At 39.2% G+C, this 23,719-nt stretch overlaps 1 protein-coding gene across 3 annotated transcripts in view; it reads left to right on the top strand.

Moving 5' to 3' along the window:
• ALG14 (ALG14 UDP-N-acetylglucosaminyltransferase subunit) overlaps positions 1-23,719 on the top strand; it is a 102,781-nt gene that overhangs the window by 5,537 nt on the left and 73,525 nt on the right. For all 3 annotated transcript variants that reach the window (XM_040471043.1, XM_040471044.1, XM_040471041.1), the window contains exon 2: positions 491-642. In XM_040471043.1, coding sequence (XP_040326977.1) covers positions 491-642 — 152 coding nt within the window. The remainder of the gene's footprint in view (positions 1-490; positions 643-23,719) is intronic.

Here is a 23,719-nt window from a genome sequence, read left to right as displayed (position 1 = left end):
CCAAATGGATATGTCCGTTGGGCATTTCTTTTTTCTTTTCAATGTTTATTTCAATTCCAGTTAGTTAACACAGCGTAATATCAGTTTCAGGTGTAAAGTACAATGTACATTCAACACTTCCAGTGCACATCCAGTGCTCATCACAACAAGTACACTGCTTAATCCCCATCACCTATTTAATTCATCCCCCCACCTGCCTCCCCTCTAATAACCACATTGTGGCATTTTTAATTCTTTAAAAATTTTTTTAAATTTATTTTTGAAAGAGAGAGAGACACAGAGAGACAGAGTGCAAGCAGGGGAGGGGTAGAGAGAGGGCGAGACACAGAATCTGAAGTAGGCTCCAGGCTCTGAGCTGTCAACACAGAGCCCGATGCGGGGCTGGAACCCATGAACGGGGAGATCATGACCTGAGCCAAACTAACTGAGCCACCCAGGTGCCCCCACATTGTGGGATTTTTAATCTTAGGCCTTTCAATATTTTTTCCAGGTGGGCACACCACTGAGATCCTGAGGCTGCTTGAGCACCTGTCCAATGCTTACTCTCCCAGACATTATATCATTGCTGATACTGATGAAATGAGTGCCCATAAAATAAATTCTTTTGAACGAAATCGAGCTGATAGAGACCCCAGTACCATGGTAAGTGATCATTTCTATTTCTAAGAAAGTTAAAAGTCATATATTGAATTTAATTATCTCTGGAAACAATCTTGTGGCACCTCAGTGCCCTGCCCTTACAGGGCAGTCAAATGTTTATTGCTGATGAAATGTATTTCCTCTACTACCAAAAGATAAGACTTCCTTTAAAGTGTATCTTCAAGTGGTAGCTTAATTTGTTATATTCTTTTTTATTCTTGTAAAGGAAGGAAAATATTTTTCAGTTAAGTCCAACTGTGAAAATTGTTTTATTTAAACTTACATAAGACATCCAGTTGATGTGCTTATTGGCTCTTCACTAAAAGTTCTTTATCAAGGTCCTGCATTTCTCGATGATTTATCTATGACAACTTCTTTGTCTTCAAATTGTCTTTGTATCTGCCTTTACAATTACTTCTGTACCTCTGGCTGCTCGCTTTAGCATTTTAGTGAGAATTTGGGGTAAAAGAACCCAAGTGAAACTGTGCTTTATCATGAAGGAAACTGGAGCTAGTGCTTGTGTAGATTGTCTCCATCCATCCCTCCTCTGGTGCCTTCCCAGCCATGGGGTGGCAGCCCATGGTTCAGGAGTGGAAGCTGACCCCACTCAGGCCCCTCAAAGTGTTTCACTGGGCATTTTGGACTTGGGGACCCAGAAAATGGAGACAGTCTTTCTTTGGGGGCAAACTTTGTGAAAGCTAAGACTTGGGAGCTGCTGGCAGTCATGTTTTCATGTGGTGGGTAAAGACAGACTACAGTTGGAGGAAAGAAGGAAATTAATGCACAGGAAGAATAAAATAAGAAACCAGATGGTGAGTCCTGCCTTTAGTAACTCCAGACGCCCAGCTGCATCTACATGGGAAAATCAGGATCCACTAATATCACCCCTCTCTCACTCCCCCTCAAATCCCTCTCTCACCTCCCCACCCCACTCCACTCCATTCCCAGGCCTTTTAAACTCCAGTTGAGTATTAGTCACTTGTAAACATGATCCCTAACTAAAACACTGTGGAAATGTGTTCTTGGAGAGTCCATGTCAAACAACATTAGAATCTGCCTGCTGTGAATTGAGCCCTAACAAAATGTATGGTATGTTTTTTCTATGTGGGAGATGAGCCAAATGCTTCATTTCTGTTTTAGGCATCAATGCTGTATTTGTTTCTTGTGGTCTGCTGTAACAGAGTACCACATTCTGAGTGTTCAGGCTACAAGTCTGCAGTCAAGGAGTCTGCTGGGCCGTGTTCTCTCTGAAGGGGAGAGAATCTTCCTCACTTCTCATGGTTGCCAGCAGTCCTTGGTGTTCCTTGGCTTGTAGCAGCATCATTTTAATCTCTGCCTCCATTGTCATAGGGCCATTTCTGTGTCTCTGTCTTCACATTCCCTTCTCATAAAGACACCAGTCATTGGATGTATGGCCCACCCTAATTTGCTATGACCTCATCTTAACTTGATCCATCTACAAGACCTGTTTCCAAATAAGGTCACGTTGACAGATCCCAGCTGGACAGGAATTTGAGGGGGGACACTACTCATCCCTGTGTGCTAGTTATTGACCCTCTTAGTAATGTGTGAGACAGATAACGAGATCCTTATTTCACAAATGAGAAAAGTGAGACTGAGAAGTAGAAGTAAGGTCCTGCCTAATACGTGTCGCTTACCTAAACGTGTCTTCTCTGAAACTTTTTCTTCATAGGCCTCTTTTGTGTACTCTTTTCCAACCCAAAAAACTAAGTTAGAAAAGAATGCTTCAGGGTTTATTCGCGGCATCAGAGACTTAAAAATGTCATTGAATCATAGTGTATGTTAGAATTGGTAGAGAATTTGGAGAATATGATGGTGATTTTTTGCACAAGAGGAATATAGTATTATATTACAGCAGTGATAAAGTTTACTTAAAAATATAAAATTTAAAAAACTACAAATTCTTGTTTTCAACATAAGGAACAGGTAGCTTTTTACCCAATTATTAGTGTATGTATTATTTTCTTCTTTCTAAAGTTGCATCCAATTGGAGGCTCTAGTTTTAATTCAGTATATATACTGAATATTTCCCTCCAGGTCCATCAGCATATGGATTGTTTATTTGCTGAATTTCATGGTTTAATGAAACATTTGGAACGTTGTTGTAGACACTTTAGAGCCCAATAAGTTGGGTGTCATTCACTTTATTTTATTTATTTTTTAATTTAAGTCTAGTTGACACACAGTGTTATGTTAGTTTCAGGTGTAAACATAGTGATTTGATAACTCTATATGTTATGCTGTGCTCACCACAAGTATAGCTGCCATCTGTCACCATGCAAAACTGTCACAGTACCACGGACTCTATTCCCTATGCTGCGCCTTTCATCCCTGTGACTTACTCATTCCATAACTGGAAGCCTGTACTTTCCACTCCCCTTCACCCATTTTGCCCATTCCCTCACCCTTTCACCTCTGGCAGCCACCAGTTTGTTCTCTGTTTATATGGGTCTGTTTCTGCTTTGTTTCTTTTGCTTTTTAGATTCCATTCTAAGTGAAATCATATGGCACTTGTCTTTCTCTGTCTGACTTATTTTACTTAACATAATATCATCTAGGTCCAAACAAGATTTGATTCACCTTAATACAAAAGCCAAAGATTTTGAATTTTTAAAGTGCCGTTATTTTTTCTTACTATCAAAGTGGTACCACCACTGTAGGACTAAGCATTTCTGTTAGACTACCTCCTTCCATCAGTTAATTTACTGCTGGGGCAATGCAAGTCTCCTTAGAAAAGAAATACTGTCTCATTCCTAAAAGGTTTTATACTTACGAATCTGAAGCTGGGAAGAGTTTCTGCAAAAATGCAGAGGAGAGCCACTGAGGGTGATAGCATGAACATGCCTGTTGTCCTTTCTGCTGGCCACCCCATGTGCCACACTTAGAGGAGAGGGCAGGTGGAGAGACACCTTCCCACCAAGACTTGATAAGGGGAGGAATCCACTTCCTCTTCTCTTGTTTTCACTACAGATTAAGGGGGGGAGGGATGTACTTGCAACCCCCACCTCCCCCATAGACAGCTATCCATTGTGTATCTTCCATGGGGCTCACAAGACTGGGAAGAGGGAGTCTTGGTGAAGAAATCAGTAGTGATCAATACATTTGCTGGCAGAGCCCTTATTAGCCAAGAATATTGAACAGTCTAGATCTTCACTGTCTAGTACAATAGTTACGAGTACTGGCTCAGCACCATTTACTGAATGCTCCTTTTTTCACTAATGTGCAGTGCTACCCCTGTTATATCAAGTTGCTGCATATGTATAGATCTGTGTGTGAGCTTTCTTCTTTGTTAACTGGTTTGTCTGCTGCTAATATCAAGCTCCCGTAGTCTTACTCTTCAGGAGTATTTTAGGGGTTCTTTCTTTTTCACATGGGTTTTTGAGTTAGCTTTGGCAAGTTCACAAAGAAACATACTAAAATTTTTGTATGAATTGAATTGAATCCATGCATCAGTTTGAAGAGAACTTAAATCTACGTGATGGTATCTTCCTGTCCCGGGACATCATCCATCTCTCCATTATTTAGGTTTCCTTTAATGCTTTTCAGTAACATTTTTAATTTTCATCACAAGAGTTTTGCATATTTTTTGTTGTTTTTATTTCTACGTACCTTGTATTGTCTCATTATCATTGTAAGTGATATATCTTTTAATGATCTTTCCTGTGTTTCAGTATATAGAAATATAATTGATTGGAGTATAGTGATCTTGTAAGAACCACCTTGCTACACTCTAATTAATTCCAATAATTTGTACACTTTTATGTTATCAAGGTATCATATTATGTTAAGTACACTTTTATGTTATCAAAATAATATCATCTGCAAATAGTAAAAATTGTGATTCTTTCTAATCTTTACACCTTTTCTTTCTTTTTCTCATTTTGTTGTTAGACTCTCCAGAACAATAACTAATAGAAGCAACGTACTTGTCATCCTTATATTCTTTCTGATTTTAAAAATTTTCCAAGAGTTTAATTTTAAATCATATTTAGTTGATTTTTATCAAATGTCTTTTCTTCGTCTCAAATAATCATATTGTTTTAACCATTTTATCTGTTTTCATGGGCAGTTACATGGTATAAACTATTGTGGTATTCTTGGAATAAACCCAGTTTGTTCATAGCGAGTTATATTTTAACACATTGCTGGATTTTGTTTACAAATATATTTGTAGGGTTTTTTCATTAATGTTCATGAATAGGATTCCCCTGTACTTGTCCTTTCTTGTGCTGTTCCTAAGTATCAAGGTTAAACTAATCTCACTATGTGAGTATACAGCTTTTTGTTCTGTGGAGAAATTTGGGTAAATATCAGTTGCTCTTTCTTTTTTTTTTTTTTTTTTTGAACAGAGTCAATCTTTTATATATTTGCTTATTTTAAGTGAGCAAAGATCTTTTTTTTTTTTTAATGTTTTTATTTATTTTTGAGACAGAGACAGAGCATGAGTGGGGAAGGGGCAGAGAGAGAGGGAGACACAGAATCGGAAGCAGGCTCCAGGCTCTGAGCTGTCAGCACAGAGCCCGACGCAGGGCTCGAACTCACAGACTGTAAGATCGTGACCTGAGCTGAAGTCGGACGCTTAACCAACTGAGACACCCAGGCGCCCCGAGCAAAGCTCTTTATAGCATTGAACAAAAAAGAAATTCAGTTCTTTACTAGAATGGCACCACAAACTCATTTTTGCATCATAATAATCAAAGCGCAGTTGCTTTTTAAATTTTGTAGAACTTGTCTATAAAAATACCTAGCCTGATGTGTTCTTTTTGTTGTAGTTATAGACTCCTCAGACTTTCTGTTTGTTCTTAAGACAATGTTGCTAAGATATTTTTCTGGGACTATGTCCATTTTTTATGAGTTTACGAATGTGTTAACATAATTATTTTCATAATATTCTCCTGCCACTTTTGTAATCTGTGCTACAGTGTTCACATGGTATATCTTTATCCATCTCTTTATTTTTACTTATTGATATGTTGTGTTTTAGGTGTGTCTTTTATAAATGACATATAACACTTTTTAAAATTAAAAGACAATGATTTTTGGTTTTGAAGTAGCTTGTTTGGTACCTGTACATTTATTGTGATTATTAATGTATTAAATTTATTTCTACTATTTTATTTGATTCTTTCTACTTACCGAAAGATTTTTGAGTCTTTTCATCCTCCCTTCCTATCTTCTGTTTGGATTAATTAGCTTTCTTTATATTCCCTTTTTTCCTTCCCCTGGAATGGAAATTATTCTATTCTCCCAAGACATTATTCTTAAATGTCTACATGGATACCTAACTCAAAGTCAAAAACTTAATATCTCCATCCTCCTCCTGAAAAACAAGGCTTTTAGAATTAAAACAAATTTTTTTTAATGTTTATTTTTGAGAGAGAGAGAGAGAGACAGAGTGTGAGCGGGGGAGTTGCAGAGAGAGAGAGAGGGAGACACAGAATCCAAAGCAGGCCCCAGGCTCTGAGCTGTGAGCATAGAGCCTGACGTGGGTCTCGAACTCACAGATAGCAAGATCATGACCTGAGCCGAAATCAGACGCTTAACTGACTGAGGCGCCCCTAGAATGTTTTAAGTGTAAGCACCCCTTCCTATCTTACATACTATTGTTTAGTGTTTTGGTTCTACCTTGTTTTTATACCACCCAAATTACTTACTACTATTATTTTATACAGTCAGTGCTTATCTAGATTTATATAGCATTTTCTTTGCTTATTCTTTCTACGCCTTCCTTTTGGATCAAATGTCTTTTTTCCAGAGTATATCTTTTATTAATTCTTTCATGGAAGGTCTGTTAAGTGATTTATTCTTTCTGTGTTTTTTGTTTTCCTGAGAATATATTTTGGTTTTGATCTTCCTTTGATTGCATACTGCATTTGGAATTCTAGGTTGAATTTTTTTCCTTCATAAATATATATTTAGTATTCATTCATTTATTTAACAGATTCTTATTGAACACCTACTGCGTGCTAGTGATATAGTAGTAAATAAAACATGCAAGAATCTCTGCCCTCATGGTGGCTGCATTCCAATGGGGAAACAATAAACAAGATAATCAAGTAAAATTTGTAATGTGTTAGTGATAAATGCTAAGGAGAAAAATAAAGCAAGGCAAGGAAATAGGGAATATCGGGGGGTTAAATTTTAGGTTTGGGAGGTTGCAATTTTAGGTTAGAGTGGCCACGAAAGGTGGCATTTGAACAAAGACCTGAGGGAGGTGAAGTATAAAGCCATCTGGGGAAAGAGAATTCTTGGAGAAAACAATAACTGCAAAGAAGATCTTGAGGTGGGGCTATGCCTGGCATGTTCTTGAAATAACAAAGAGGTCAAATTGGCCAAAGCAAAGTAAGTGAGGAAGAGCTGAACAGATTATGAGCCCATAGACATCAAGGTGGGCATGTTGGGATCAGATTTTTTTAAGGCCATGTTGTCCATTTTTAGTCTTAGAATTTTTTTCCCTGTGTGTGAAATGGGGAGCAATTGGGAAGCTTTAGGTAGAGGAGCGATGTGATCTTTTATTTTTATTTTTATTGTTATTATTTTTACTTTTTCTTTAGTTGAAGTGTAGTTGACACACACTGTTACATTACTTTCAGGTGTACAGCATAGTGATTTGACAAGGTTGTATGTTATGCTGCGTTCACCACAAGTGTAGCTGCCATCTGTTACAATAAAACGTTTTTATAGTACTATTGACTATATTCCCTATACTGTACCTTTTATTCCCATGACTTATTCATTCCATAACTGAAAGCCTGTATCTCCCACTGGCTTTCACCTATTTTGCCCATCCTCCCAGCTGTGTTCCCTCCCTCTGGCAACCGTCAGTTTGTTCTCTGTTTATGGGTTTGTTTCTGTTTTTTGTTTATTCCTTTGTTTTTAGATTCCACATGTAAGGGAAATCATAGCCCCACACACCAGGGCTAGGTATTTTTATAAACAAGTTCTACAAAATTTAATTTTTTTTTTTAACGTTTATTTATTTTTGAGACAGAGAGAGACAGAGCATGAACGGGGGAGGGTCAGAGAGAGGGAGACACAGAATCTGAAACAGGCTTCAGGCTCTGAGCTGTCAGCACAGAGCCTGACGCAGGGCTCGAACTCACGGACCGTGAGATCATGACCTGAGCCGAAGTCGGCCGCTTCGACCCAGGCGCCCCATGTTCTACAAAATTTAAAAAGCAACCGCACTTTGGGGTACCTGGGTGGCTCAGTCAGTTGAGTGTCCGACTTCATCTCGGGTCATGATCTCACGGTCTGTGAGTTTGAGCCCCACGTCGGGCTCTGTGCTGACAGCTCAGAGCCTGGAGCCTGCTTCGGATTCTGTGTCTCCCTCTCTCTCTGCCCCTCCGCCGCTCATGCTCTGTCTCTCTCTGTCAAAAATAAATAAACATTAAAATTAAAAAAAAAAAAGCAACTATTCTTTGATTATTATGATGCAAAAGGGAGTTTGTAGTGCCATTCTAGTAAAGAACTGAATTTCCTTTTTGTCCAATGCTATAAAGATCTTTGCTCACTTAAAATTAAACACATATATAAAAGATTGACTCTCTTCAAAAAAAAAAAAAAAGAAAAAGAAAAAGAAACTCATTTCACTTAGCATAATACTCTCTAGGTCCGTGCATGTTGCCACAAATGGCAAGATCTCTTCCTTTTTATAGTTGATAATCCATGTGTATAAATCTTCTTTACCCATTAATCTGTCAGTGGACACTGGGTTACTTCCATATCTTGGTTATTGTAAATAATGCTGCGATAAACGTAGGGGTGCGTATATCTTTTTGAATTAGTGTTTTTGTTTTCTTTGGGCAAATTCCCAAGAGTGGAATCATTGAATCATATGGTATTTCTATTTATAATATTTTGAGGAATCGTCATATAGTTTTCCACAGTTGCTGTGCCAATTTACATTCCCACCAACAGTGCACAAGAGTTCCTTTTTCTCCACATCTTCACCAACCATTGTTATTCCTTACCTTTTTGATTCAAGGCATTCTGACAGGGATAAGGAGATATTTCATTGTGGCTTTGATTTGCATTTCTCTGATAATTAGTGATGTTGAACATCTTTTCATGTATATATTGGCTATCTGCATGTCTTATTTGGAAAAACATCTGTTCAGGTCTTTTGTCCATTTTTAATCAGGTTATTTGTTTTTTTGGTGTTGAGTTGTATAAGCTGTTTATATATGGGGAATATTAACCTTCCATTGAATATATCATTTGCATATATCTTCTCCCATTCATTTGGTTGCCTTTTGTTTTGTTGATGGTTTCCTTTGCTGCGCAAAAACTTGTTATTTTTATGTAATCCCAATATTTTATTCTTGCTTTTGTTTCCCTTGCCTTAGGAAGCATATCTAGAAAAATGTTTCTATGGCAGATATCCAAGAAATTATTGCCGGTGCTTTATTCTAGGAGTATTATGGTTTCCTGTCTCACCTTTAATTCATTTTAAGTTTTTTGGTTTTTTTTTTTAAGGTATGGTGTTAGAAAGTGGTCTAGTTTCGTTGTTTTGCATATAGCTGTTCAATTTTTCCAGCACCATTTTCCAGCACTTCACTGTATATTCTTTCCTCCCTTGTCAATAGATTAACTGACCGTATAAGCATAGGTTTATTTCTGGATTCTCTATTCCGTTACATTAATCTATGAGTCTGTATTTGTGCCAGTAGCATACTTTTTTTATACTATAGCTTTGTAGTATATCTTGAAATCTGAAACTGTGATGTTTCCAGCTTTGTTCTTCTTTCTCAAGATTGCTTTGACTGTTCAGGGTCTTCTGTGGTTTCGTACAAATTTTAGGATCATTTGTTACAGTTCTGTGAACAGTGCTGTTGGTATTTTGATAGGAGTTGCAGTGAATGTATAGATTACTTTGAATGTTATTCCAATCCATGATTGTGGCATGTCTTTCCATTTGTTTGTGTTGTCTTCAGTTTCTTTTATCAGTGCTTTATAATTTTCAGAGATCAGATCTTTCACCTGTTTGGCTAAGTTTATTCATAGGCATTTTATTTCCTTTGGTGCGGTTGTAAATGAATTGTTTTCTTAATTTCTCTTTCTACTACTTTGTTAAGTGTATAGGAATGCAATCCAATCTCTGTATATTAATTCTATCCCCTGCAACTTTACTGAATCCAATTATTATGATAGTTTTTGGGTGGAGTCTATAAAGTCTTCTATGTATATAGTATCATGTCATCTGTAAATAATGACAGTTTAACTTCTTTCTTACCAATTTGTATGCCTTTTATTTCTTTTTCTTGTCTGATTGCTGTGACTAGGTCTTCCAGTACTATGTTGCAAGAAGTGGTAAGAGTGGATATGCTTGTCTTGCTCCTGATATAAGGGGAAAAGCTCTCAGTTTTTTACCATTGAGTATGGTGTCAGCTGTGTTTTCATATATGGCCTTTATTATACCTCACTTTGTTGAGAGTTTTTATCACGAATGGATGTTGAATTTTGTCAAATGCTTTCTCTGCATCTGAAATGATCATGATTTTTATCCTTCATTTTGTTTGATATGTGTATCACATTGATTGATTTGTGAATATTGAACCATTCTTGCACCCCTTGAATAAATCCCACTTGGTGGTGGTGAATAATCCTTTTAACATATTGTTGAGTGTGGTTTGCTGACGTTTTGTTGAGGATTTTTGCATCTATGTTCATCAGAGATATTGGCCTGTGGGTTTTTTATTTCCTTGTGTCTTTGTCTGGTTTTGGTATCAGGGTAATGCTGGCCTTATAGAATGTATGTGAAAGCTTTCCTTCCTCTTCTATATTTTGGAATAGTTTAAGAGGAATTCTGTATATCTATCTGGTCCTGGACTTTTGTTTTGGGGGAGTTTTTTGGATTACTGACTTAATTTTGTTACTAGTAATCATCCTGTTCAGATTTTGTCCTGATTCAGTTTTGGAAGATTATCTTTTTCTAAGAATTTATCCATTTCTTCTAGGTTGTCTAATTTGTTGGTATGTAATTTTCCAGAGAAGTCTCTTGCAATCCTTTCTATTTCTGTGGTGTTGGTTGTTACTTCTCTTTCATTTCTGATTTATTTACTTGGGTCCTTTCTCTTTTTTTCTTGATGAGTCTGGCTACAGTTTTATCAATTTTGCTTATCTTTGCCAAGAACCAGCTCTTGGTTTCATTGATCTTTTCTATTGCTTTTTTAAAGTCTCTGTTTCACTTATTTCCACTCAGATCTTTATTATTTCCTACCTTTTATTAACTTTGGGTTTTGTTTGTTTTTTTTTTCCTAATTCCTTTAGGTGTAAGGTTTGCTTGCTTAAGATTTTTCTTGTTTCTTGTGGTAGGCCTGTATTGCTATGAATTTTTCTCACAGAGCTTCTTTTGCTGTGTCCCAAAGATTTCTGGACCATTATGTTTCCAGTTTCATTTGTCTCCATGTATTTATTTATTTATTTATTTATTTATTTATTTATTTATTTGATTTCTTCGTTGACTCATTGGTGGTTTGTAGCATGTTGTTTAGGCGCCCCTGATTTATATTTTAGTAGGATCATTTTGGCTGCTGACTAAACTAAAGAGGAGAAGGGCAGAAGCAAGGAAAGGAGTTTGGAGGCCTTAGCAGTAATCCTGTGAGAGAGCAGTGTGGTTTGGACAAGAATGGCAAAAATGGATGTGATGCGAAGTGGTCAGATTCTGGATAAATTTTGAAGGTAGAGACAAATGTTGTCTTTAGGCAGATACGATGTGTGTGGGTGTGGGGAAGAGATAAGTAGAGGATGACATCTAGATTTTTGGCCCAAGCTATCAGAAAAAAGCAAAGAGGATTGCATGAGGGAGCAGGAGGACCAAGTGTGCTATGTCTTTAAATATACATGCAAAGATGTTGACTATGCAGTTTGATCTGTGAACGCAAAGTTCAGGAGAGAGCTCCGGTCTGACTGAATGTGAATTTTGGACTCTTCGGTGTTTACATGATGGTACTTAAAAGAAGAAACTGGATGAGATCACCAAGGGATTGAGTATAGTTAGAAATTAGTGGAAGACTAAGAACTGAGCCCCAGGGTACTCTAACTTTCAAATATAGGAAGCTGTTATTACCCTACAAGTATCAGCTCTCAGTTTGTTGTTTCTTTGGGCCTCTCCCCCCAAACACAGGACGGGGGTCCTCAGAGCCCAACCCAGGGTCACTGGCATAGTTATATCTTCCTCCCAGGCCTCTGTGTCAAAGGCTGCCTCTCCTTTCTCATTTTTTTCTTATGTCTGGCAAGTAGGGATTTCCCTTCTTTCTACTTCAGATAAAACCATATTTTGTTACATTTATTATAGCATTTTAATCTGCTTACAGAAGGAGGGTTTTCAGGTTAGTTTATATTGCCATCTTGCCAGAACCAAAGCCACATTAATTTTCTAATCAAAGTTGGAGTTTTATTGCGTTCTCTGTGTTGATGTCTGCTCTGGGCTGTTTGTATAAATAGCAACCCCCGCTCACCCAATTTGCTTTTTTTTTCTGATATAACTGTACCAACTGCAATTTCCTAGCTACAGATAATATTCTTGTGGTTAAAGACTTTGACTCTCCCTTTATAGTTTGATTTTCAGCATTTTTAAGTGAAGCAGAAAATCTGCACCATTTGAAAGCATTAACAGTAATTGCACTCTGTGCCTGGGCAAGGTGTCTCGTTCACATCGCTCAGAGCTCTTTAGGAATAAAAGTGCATCGATTCACACTTGGTTCTGGTGAGAAGCCAAAGCCCACATTTGCAACACAAGACTGCTCTTCCAAAAACAGATAGACCTTCCTTCTCAGAAATCAGGAGATACAGATTACCAGTTGTTAATCATACAGCAAATTTTTAAGCTAAATTTTAAATTAATGTAATTTTGCTAATGAAATGGTAGGGATGACCTATTTTTGTTGCAGAAACTTCATTCAAATTTCTCCTGATTCCTTTGATTGAGTGTAATTTTTAAAATGGTATTTAAAATCTTAAGGCTTGCAATTCACCGTATTTATAATTACACAGGAGTAAAGAGAAATAATTACTTGTGGTGTACTTTTTAACTCTACTCGTAGCTTATGTTTCTCTGCATGGTTGGCATTTAAAGAGAAACGGGGTTTCCTTGGGAGAAACATCTCAATCCTACTGGAATGACGCAACTGAGATTAGAAAGATGAGCAAAAGCTAAGCCAAAACAAACAAACAAACAAGGAAACAAATGTTTAGCTGTGAAATGACTTCTATGAAAAAAATATCTCAAAAAGCCTTCTAAAGGAAATGTAATTTCCACTGGGATTAGTTCTAAAGTAAAGTGTAGCTAAAGTAATATCTTTCAGAAAGATTGGATGGTAACTTTCCCAAGTAGAACCAATTACTAGAGCTGTGTTATGTGAAGGGAGGTGAAAAATCAAACCAGAGCTTTCCTCCTGGAGAGCAACAGTGTCCCCACACTGGCCTTTGTTTCACCAGGGACGCCCACCCCTGCGAGATGTGGAAGGAAACGAGGCTCAGGGCATTGCACGGTGGATTTTGGTTCATCCTTCCGTTTGCTGTGTCTGAGCCTTATCTGTTAACTGCCTTTCTTGACAACCATTACTCGGAGCAACTTCTATTAGAGCATGAGTTAGCCCTTTTAGATCATATCATTAAAGAAAAAAGCTCAGCAACACTTGAATAAAACATTTTCAAAACTACATGTAAAAATTACAGAGTAGGCATTTTTCTTACATAAAATAACAGAAGGTGCTGAAAACTGATTTGAAGCCAGCTTTACTTTGGGGTCATTTAACAAGATTTCCCATTGCTCTATAAATAAGCTTATACTGTTTTACCAAGAAAGATTATTTGTTCATTTATTCAAAAAATATTAAATGAGTGCCGATTCTGTATAAGACACTATACTTATGTGTATATTTCAGCAAATCCTTATTAAATTTGCCCCACAATCAACCGAGGCAGGATTGTAAGTGATTATTTTCTGTTTCTTTACTCTTTTCTCTCCAAATTTTCTTTCCTATAGTTTTCTTTTTTTTTTAATGTTTATTTAGTTTTGAGACAGAGAGAAGGGGGAGAGAGTGCGAGCAGGGGAGGGGCAGAGAGAGAGGGAGACACACAATCCACAATCTGATGTAGGCTCCAGGCTCTGAGCTGTCAGCACAGAGCCTGATGCAGGTCTCGAGCTCACCAATGGCGAGATAATGACCTGAGCCGAAGTCGGATGCTTAACCCACTGAGCCACCCAGGCACCGCCCCCCCCCCCCCATTTTTTAATTTCTTAATTTAAAAACTTTGGACAGTAAAGAACTTCTTTACTTAACTTTATGTAAAATAAAAAGTAGGAGCTCCCTGTTCCTGCCCCAGTCCCACTCTCTAGAAATAAACACTGCGGGGCGCCTGGGTGGCGCAGTCGGTTAAGCGTCCGACTTCAGCCAGGTCACGATCTCGCGCTCCGTGAGTTCGAGCCCCGCGTCGGGCTCTGGGCTGATGGCTCGGAGCCTGGAGCCTGTTTCCGATTCTGTGTCTCCCTCTCTCTCTGCCTCTCCCTCGTTCATGCTCTGTTTCTCTCTGTCCCAAAAATAAATAAAAACGGTGAAGAAAAAAAAAAATTAAAAAAAAAAAAAAAAGAAATAAACACTGCAAGCTCGAGTTATACCTGCTGGTATGACTTTTTCTCTCTTGTACATTTACTGTAAGAAAATACTATGAATTACATGTACACATAGCTACATAAATGGGTTGGGGGCAGGGGATGGCTAGTTCATAAATCAAACCTATCTATTGTTTTCAGTGTTTTTGCATTTAACTCTATACCTTGATGGCTGTCCATGTTGGTACATATAGGTCTACCTTACACTTTTTAATGATTGCATAGTGGTTTGTGGTATTGATGTACCATTTCCCTGTTGCAGTTTTCAGCAATTTTTCAATTTTTCACTGAATACTGCAGTAAACATTTTTGTACTTACACACACACGCGCGCGCAAGTATTCTTTTAACTTTCCAAATTGTCTTTAGTATGTAAACGTGGGTTTCTATAATATTCTAAATGTGGGTTTTACCTTGATTAGGAAAAAAGTTTACAAAAAGCCCGAATTAAGTAACTTGCTGACATTGAAGGGCACGTCAACCCTTTCGTACTTCGCATTCTGCTAGGTTGTTGATTGAACTCTTGTTTTAGAGTAAATGTAATAAACTTATTAAAGAGTATAAATATCATGTGGGGCAGAGACAAATAGAAGAGATATCCCAAACAGTTGTTGTTCTGGTCACTAAGTAAAACCTGTTATGCCCTCTATTCATATCCATAGATGTTAAATATGACAGGAATAAATACAGAAACAGGTTTCTGATGTTTAATCTTTTACAAAGATGTTCACTTTTCCAGGTCCCTTGGTTGGCTCAGTAGGTACAGCATGCGACTCTTGATCTCAGAGTTGTGGGTTTGAGCCCCAATTTGGGTGTAGAGATTACTTAAAATAAAATCTTTTTTTTTAAAGAAAGATTTTCAGTTTTACAAAATTCATAAGGCAATAGTAGTCAGAATTCTAATGTTTTCCTTCTTTTTTTAAACTTTGTTTATTCAACAATAAATATTTGCTTTCCATTGACCAGGCATTATTATAGGCAGTTGGGATACACCCATGAACAAAACATACCAAAAAAATTCCTGCCATCATGGAGCTTACTGAATGTGAGCTGGATCAGAAAGACAGTAACACTGGACATAGTAAATAAAAAAATCTTAAAGCTTGTTAGAAGGCGGTCAGTGCTGTGGGAAGATTGCACAGGGGTAGTGGGATTGGGAATTCTGACAGGGAAGAAAAAAATTGAAGTTGCTTGTAGGTCCTTAAAGAAGATGGGGATACCTGGGAAAAAAGGGTTTTGGGCAGAAGGGATAGTCTCTGGAAAAGCCATAGAGTGGGGCATTCCTGGATGTTGGGGAAACAGCAGAGAATCCTGGTAGCTGGAGGGGAGTCAGAGGAGGGAGGCTGTAGAGAGGAGATGGGAGGGGTTGGTGCAGGGGCCAGATGATATAGGGCCTCATCAGCCACTGTAAGGACTCCCTGTCTTACTTTGAGGGAAATGGGGAGCGGTTTTAAACCGATCACTCTGTACAGATAGACTAAGGGCAAAGGATGAAAGCAAGGAGACCACTGAGGAGGCGGTTGAATCAGTGCACAAAAGACGTGGTGTGGCTTGCACCGAAAGGGGTAGGAATGGGGGAAATGGTTGGACTCTGGATATTTTTTTAAAAATAGAGTTAATAGGGGCGCCTGGGTGGCGCAGTCGGTTAAGCGTCCGACTTCAGCCAGGTCACCATCTCGCGGTCCGTGAGTTCGAGCCCCGCGTCGGGCTCTGTGCTGACAGCTCAGAGCCTGGAGCCTGCTTCCGATTCTGTGTCTCCCTCTCTCTCTGCCCCTCCCCCGTTCATGCTCTGTCTCTCTCTGTCCCAAAAAATAAATAAACGTTGAAAAAATAAATAAATAAATAAAAATTAAAAAAAAATAGAGTTAATAGAATTTCCTGACAGATTGGATATGAAGAAAAGAGAGAAATCAAGCAAAACTACAAAACTTTGGGTCTGAGCAATTTTAAGAATGAAGTTGTCATCACTGACCTGGGGAACTCTGTACGTGGAGCATCCCTGTGTGTCACTGTCTTTGTAAACAACATTTCGCACCACCTAAAAGAGTCAACAGCCTCTGCCCTGAAGAACTTACAGGCACCCTGGGAGTCAGAGGGACTGCACGGGCCCTCCCTGCACTGATTCAAAACTATTTCCTGAGTCCTGCGCCCTTGCGCTCTGTCCCTTTTTTTCTCTTTCCTCTCCCTCTCTCCCAACCGAAAAGGTCCTTCAGCCTTTAGAAATGGTCCCCGAGAGCCCTTCCAGATGTTGAAAGACTTGCATCCTTGTACTGTGCGGCCTCCTCAGCCGTGTCGCTGTTACCCCTCCTGCTCCCACCAGGTGGCAGTGCACCGCTGAACATGGAGTGGTGGCACCCTGCATCACTGCTCCATGGAGGCCCGAGGGCCGATCTTCAGAATGGCTGCCAGAGGGGACATTTCTAGTATGTTGTAACACATACTAATCCGTGTGGGGAGGGTGACGAGAAGCGGTCTCATTTCTTATTTAGAAACATAGATCCTTGCTAAGGATAATTTTCCTCTCCTGACTTGAGAAGGCTTTATATGGCTTGAGAGCAGTCTTTCCACCTGGAGAGTGTTTTTATTTAAAGATTTGATTCACCAAGCACCTTGCTGAGGCTGCAGTACTGGCATTTGTGTAATAGGCTCTTCTTTGTTTGAGATGGGCAGAACAGCTCCTAGAAGTTGCAGCTTCCCCAAGGTAAAATCCTTCTTGAAAATCGAAAGTCGATGTTGGTTGATTAGCTTCTATGTGCAAAATTTGGACCAAGTTTTACAAAGAACTCAAATAAGGAAAGGAAGTGCCCTTTTGCCTCAAGAAATGTTTTGTGCAGTACGAGAGGCGTAAGCACAAATACTGGCAACCTTCAGAATTAATTAACAAGTGAAGTGTCATTGAGTAGTGCTAGTTAATTAATCAAAGTACCCCTGGGCAGTGCTACCCTGGAGGCCGGAGTACAAATTGGGGCTGAAACGAGGCCTCTTGGTTGAAATCTGCCTATAGACCAGGTAGACTCTCTACCCTATCATGGTAGAAAACCCAACATTTACCCCTGGAGAGGTTGAACTAAAAAGGTTTTGGCTCTGGGAACACCCAGCCATATTTTGGATAGACACTGCCCTGTGAACAGAAGATGTAAGGAGAGTGAACAGCTAACTACTTGTCCCCCCAATATGCACCCCTTAGATCTCCTTTCCAATAAGCTCCCAGAATGCTACATTTATTTCCCCCAGGCACAAGATTGAAGATTAGCTTTCAGAAAACTGATTTGCTCAGGAGAATAGAAGTATAGATTCTGATATTTAGGATTTCCCCCAGTGAAATGGCTATTTCACTATGACTATTTTTATCTTCCCCTTGACAACCCTACCCAGGGCATAGAGCTTCGAGTCTGCCTTTTAATGCCTCATTCTTTAGTATGAACCAGGGTTTCCAAGCCTCGACACTATTGACATTTGAGGTCAGGTAAATCCTGTGAGGAGGCATTGTGGGATGTTAATTAAGCAGCATCTCTGGCCTCAACCACTAGATGCCAGTAGAATCCCTGTCTTCCTAGCCCCTCACCACCACCACCCCACCCCCCAAGCCGCCCCCGCCAGTCTTGAAGACTAGACCTTGCTTGAATGTCCCTGGGGGAGAAATCCACCCCCATCCTGAGAATCACTGGCGTGAACCGACATCCACAGTTACAGACATTGGAGGGAAGTCTCAACATAAGAAAAAAGCAAAACTATTTGAGGAAGCAACTTTGAGAAAAGGAATCAGGGGAAAGGGCAAATCATGAGCCAGGGCATAGGGGAAGGGCTTAAAGGAAAACAGTATCTTCGGGGAAATGAAAGGACATTGTGTCTTTAAATAAAGAATGATATCCATTTTTTAAAAAAACCTCATATAGCTAGAAAGATCCTTGCCTATTAAAATTTTGATGTAGGAATAAAAAATGAAAATATTGGAAGATCATGTTGAAGAATTCTGGTATAAAGCGGAACGAAAAGATAAAACCAACAGAGAAAAGATAATAAAATTAGATAATCAAACTGGATGTTGGAAGGCTACTATCCAGAAAGAACAATAACACAGGCAGGTGTCATTAAAAAAAAAAAAAAATCACCCAAGAAAAACGCCTACAACTAAAGGATGTGACCTTCAAACTAAAGGAATATCCCCAGCCCAGTAAAACTATAGTCACAGAAGATATATCATCATGCAATTTCAGAACTAAAGATAAAATTTCCAAAAAGCGAAGGAAAATGAGTCACGTTTGGAGTCCAAGTGCCATTCAGAATAATGATTAGAGCAATCCTCACACCAGTTCCCATACGACGTTTCATAGAGGATGTGCTCCACCAAAACAAGGAGGACCTAAGAAGGAGGAAGACTGTGGTCCTAGAATCTAGGTTCCAGCCCAGAAGAGAAATGAAGGAAATTTTCAGGATGGCAGTGAAGGGAGTTTCCATATGAAGACCACCACATACAGCAGGCCTAGAGAACAACTGGTTGGGAGTTGGAAGTTGAGCAGGGGGACAGAGAACTCCAGAAAGGATGCTTCCAAGAAACCAGTAATGATGATGAATTACCTCAGGTGTCTGACCAAACTGAGAGTCTCATAGGAAACTTCAAAACCGTGTGTGTGTGCACACATGCATACATACAAATATATGTGTGTGTGTGTGTGTATACATATATTTATTTATATAGCTTTGATTAAAAAAAAAAAGTAAGTGCTTTGAATACAGGGGAAGGAGAGATCTCAGGGCTAGGAAATTGGAAAACACAGGACACATTCGGACAAATGGTGGGTGTGTTTTTGAACCATGACAGGAGATTGGGAAAGAAGTTGGTGAAATTAAAAGATAAAAAATTATTTCAGTTTTAGAAACCTGAGGTCATCTTAGAATGCTTTCAGTTACAGAAAGGATTTAAGTGACCCAATATTTTCTTAAGTTTGTGCAGAGGGTAGAGGGATCATCTATTGGTTGTGAATAATGGTTGATGTTTGCTTTTGTCTTTGAACATTTTTCTGTATTTTCTAAGTTACAATTAGAAAACAATTAAAGTTATGTTTTGAAACAAACTAAGTAGTAAAAGCACCTGTGGAAATAGTAATCTATGCATAGGAAATATTTATTTTCTAAATAACCCAAACACATATCATAAGGACCAGTCTTTTGGGAAGGGTATACTTGTATCTTGGAAACACATTAGTTTTCTGCTACTTTAATAAATAGAAATATTTTGTTTTGTATCTTTTATTCTACGTATGTGTATAACTCAGTGGCAATTTGGTGGTTGCAGGATTTATCAAGCATGGCCTCTGAAATTAACATGGCGTGCTTCCATTCAACAACACCTATTATTTTCCACAAGGTGGGGTGCTAACTTCACAGAGTGGGCTGAAGTTGGCTATAACTTACTGAAACTTCTAAATCTAATGCATCTGCTCATTCTCTTTCACAATTCCCAAGCAATCCTGAAAGAAATACTTTTGTAAATTAATAGTTGCAATCGTGGGTTTCGTTTCAGTTTGTGAATTCTGTTAAACTCGTGGTATTCATTTTTAGAGTGTGATTAATCTATATAAACACTTTTCCTCTTTAGAGTGGATCTTGACTGCATTCAATTATAGGTATAAAGAATACGTCTAATTTGGTGAAGGCCATTATAAATGAGTGAAATACCAAAATAAAATGTTGGTAGTTTATTGCAAACAGAGATCCTGATGTGGCTGTTTCAGTGAATAGATGAGTATTTTCAAAATGCTGTTATCAGGTAGATGTATACATGGTTCTGAAGTATTTTAAATAGCTGAGTCTCTTAAATTCTTTCCTAAATCTTAACTATCCCATTCTCCATCTCTACAACAAAGGCAAGTCAGGTTAAACTTTCTCTGCATCAGATTCTGAATTGATGGAATTGAAGAAACTATGAATAACATTGCAGTTGTTCGACTTTCTGATCATGTGCCCAGAATGCCTGTGCCAGTTTAATATATGTGGGGTTCTTACAACATGCAGAGCCAGTAGCAGTGTAGAATACAGTGCTGCCCCTTTCCATTTTGAAGTGAATTAGAGACATTCTAATAACCAATGTTTACATGTAAACATTTACATAACGCATATTTTTTTAATGTATACTTATATTATGGTCCCGAGCATACAATAATTTGTCATCGTTGTTGTCATAAAATCAGGATGTGGCCTCTTTCCCTTTGTCCTTCCTTTTGCATAAACGAAGGTTCTTTCGTGCCTTTTAGCCATTAGGCACCAGGAAATAATTATGGAGCTGGTAGTTAGAATCATGCCAGGCATAACATAATTCCAAGCCACGCAACTAATGAGGTTGACTATTGTACTTTCAGTTTCAGGATTGACCAAAGGGCAGATCATGGTCGGGAAGTGAAAGTGATGAGTGCAGAGGCATGTCTACTTGTCTGTCAAGGACCTGATAGATGCTCAGTTCATGGCAGCTGATGAGGAAGTGCCACCGAGTGACCTGTGGGTGGAGGAGCCATGGGTTCCAGACTGGGTCCTGCTGATAACCAGGGGAGGTAGATTCTCCAGACCTCATTCTCTTACTGCGAAGTAGAGGCCTGGACGAGATCGGGGGTCCTCAGAAAGCCTCCGTGATCCCCACAACTGGCTCTCAAGCCTGACTTACGAAAGACAAATGAGGCTGCTGCTCCAGGTAGGGCCCTCTGTTGCCTGCCTAGAACCTGCATTTCTGAGTGCTCCCTTTTCCTGGATTCGTAGGTTATCTTATTCTGTGTACCTGCCAGGTCAACCCATTGCCCCATTTTAGGTACAAACCCATCTGCCCCATTTCAACCTAAAAATTATCTGTAATATCTTCTAACATTGATATATTTTATACTTACTGTTTTACTGACTCATAAAATTATGCTGAAAACCAGACCATAATGAATAATGATATGCTCTCAGCCTGTTTCCCCTTTCACCATTCACCCCACCTAAAAACCTGAGAGTCACCCCAAACTCTCCAGCCTCCCTAAGTCCCTCCTTCCCACCATTGGCCCTCTCCATTCCTTCACCTCAGTGCTGCAAGTATCCTTTAGGCCTTGGACATCGTTCTCCTGATATATTTCAGGGATCTGCTTCTGGGGGAGCCCCACCCCTTCTGCCAGAGTGGTGGTTCCTGAATGCAGATGTGGTCACATTGCTCTCATCATCCTCCAAGGATTCCTCATTGCCTTTAGCTTCGTGTACATGCTCCTCAGCATGGCTTTGAAGGCCCTGCCTCCCTAGCTCCATTTTCTGCTGTTCTCTCCTGTGCTCCTTGTATACCAAACAGTGCCCCCCAAATTTCATGCAATTTCATGTGTCACTGCTCTGAACATGTCTGGAAGACCCTTTTTCCCCCTCTGCTATCCCTGGTAAATTTTACATCCTGCCCAGAAGTGAGATCAAGTATCTCTTCCATAAAGCCTGATTTAGCTTCTCAAAGTATAGTGCATCATTTCTTACTTGGTGCTAACATTATATTTAATACTTATATCTCCTTTTGTATTACGCTCTTTGATTGCAATTGCTAGTTTTTCTGTGTTGCTCTGCTACTCTCTACTGAATTCCTTATGAATGCCTTCCTCACCCATGTGTTTCCAGCCCCGTTCCTGTCACCTGGTAGGTATCTAATGAGTGAAATGAAAAACACAGCACTGCAATTCAGTGTTCATCTATGATATTGACATATTTTCTTTTGTAAAAAAGGGAAATAGTCTTACATTTATTTATTTATTTATTTATTTATTTATTTATTTATTTATTTTAAATGTTTATTTATTTTTTAGAGAGAAACAGAGTGTGAGCAGGGGAGGGGCAGAGAGCAAGAGAGACATAGAATCTGAAGCAGGTTCCAGGCTCTGAGCTGTTAGCACAGAGCCCAATGCGGGGCTTGAACTCATGAACTGTGAGATCAGATGAATCATGAGCCGATGATGAATCATGAATCATGAGCCAAAGTTGGATGCTTAACTGACTGAGCCACCCAGGCGCCCCCCCTTTTTTAACATTTTTTAAACATTCATATCGTTTTAAAGCTAAAAGGAAGGGTGTTTAAGTTGCAAGTGACATAAAACTAAACTCAAAACTGGCTTGAGCACTAAGAGGAATTTGTTTACTTGCAAAGGGGAAAAATTCAGTCTTATTTCTGGGTGAGACTTGGTCCACGTGCCCAGCAATTTCACTAGCGATGGTCAATGTCTGTCTGCTCTATCTTCTGCAGCCTCACCGCCATCAGGCTCCCCACAGTGCTGGCTCCAGCAGCTATGCTCTCCCCTCAGGGTGGCAAAACCCAGTAGTACCTCCTGGCTTTCTATCTTTGCACTAGCCTGCAGGGAAAAAGGTCTCTTACAACGTGTAGAAGATAGAGAGAGAGGAAACTTCTTTTTCCCAGAAACTCCAGCAAATTCCTAATGTCTCCAGTCTCATGGTCTTCAGCTGGATTATAGCCCTGTCTTTCAGCCAGTCATTGTGGCCAGGGATGAGGGTTATTCCCATGTTGCTTAAGCCATTCCAGGCCTTCTCATGGTACTAGAGGTTTGGAACTGAAGGAGACAGGGGCTAACATCCCACCAAAACTGTGCCTGAGAGTGTGAGAGGAGTGAGTTACCCAAAAGAAAATTGGTTATTGTTGGCAAAAGAAGGGGGCAGTAAGAGGCTGAGAAGAGGACAACTAATATTCATTACAAAGGACATTAAAAATTTGAGTGGCCAGAGTCCCATAATTGTTTTAAGAACAAATGACTTTTTTTATTTCCTTGCTGCCCTGACCTCCAGGAGTGGAATGCTTCTAAAGGTGAAGTGAGGAGTGGCTTGAAAGCCATGGGACAAGCAGGGAGCATCAGCCTTGCTTGTCTTTGATGAGTTCGACTTGAGGGCCAGTTGTAGAATCATGGTGGCTAGTTGAGGATCCTGATCTTGCAAGGCCTCCTTGTGAAAGACTGAGGTCTAGAGAAGTTGACTTACCCAAGGTGACAGAACTGGTTATCAGCAAGACCCAGTCTGGGACCCTTGGCCCCTTCGCTCCTTCATCAGCTACCATGAAGTGAGCACCTACCAAGTACTTAAAGGACATGCACATAAGGACATTTTTGTGTGTACAGTGAATTATGGTCATCTTGATTTCAGAATGATAGAGCCATCCAACATAGTTTTCTTTTAGTATGTACATTATACTTTGCATTGTTAAGAAAACAGTTATAAAAGAAAGCTGAAACCCTTTTTGGTTGAATGAAATTTTACCGTTTTAGTTTTGTCTTGTTTCCAAGATTCTGCAATAGTGTGGCATTCATTAAATAATAAACATATTGTACATTTCAGTGTGTGGTAACAGCAGAGAATGACTTCATAGACCACTTAATCTGCTCTGTTGTGGTTTATGATGCCATCTGGATTCCTTGGTGGAATTATTTCCATCTAAATCACT

This window comes from Herpailurus yagouaroundi, unplaced genomic scaffold (assembly GCF_014898765.1).
Source record: "Herpailurus yagouaroundi ecotype Mexico unplaced genomic scaffold, PumYag 77, whole genome shotgun sequence".
NCBI lineage: Eukaryota > Metazoa > Chordata > Mammalia > Carnivora > Felidae > Herpailurus > Herpailurus yagouaroundi.
The sequence above is the reverse complement of the archived record's forward strand: the minus strand, read 5'-3'. Positions and strand labels throughout refer to the sequence as shown.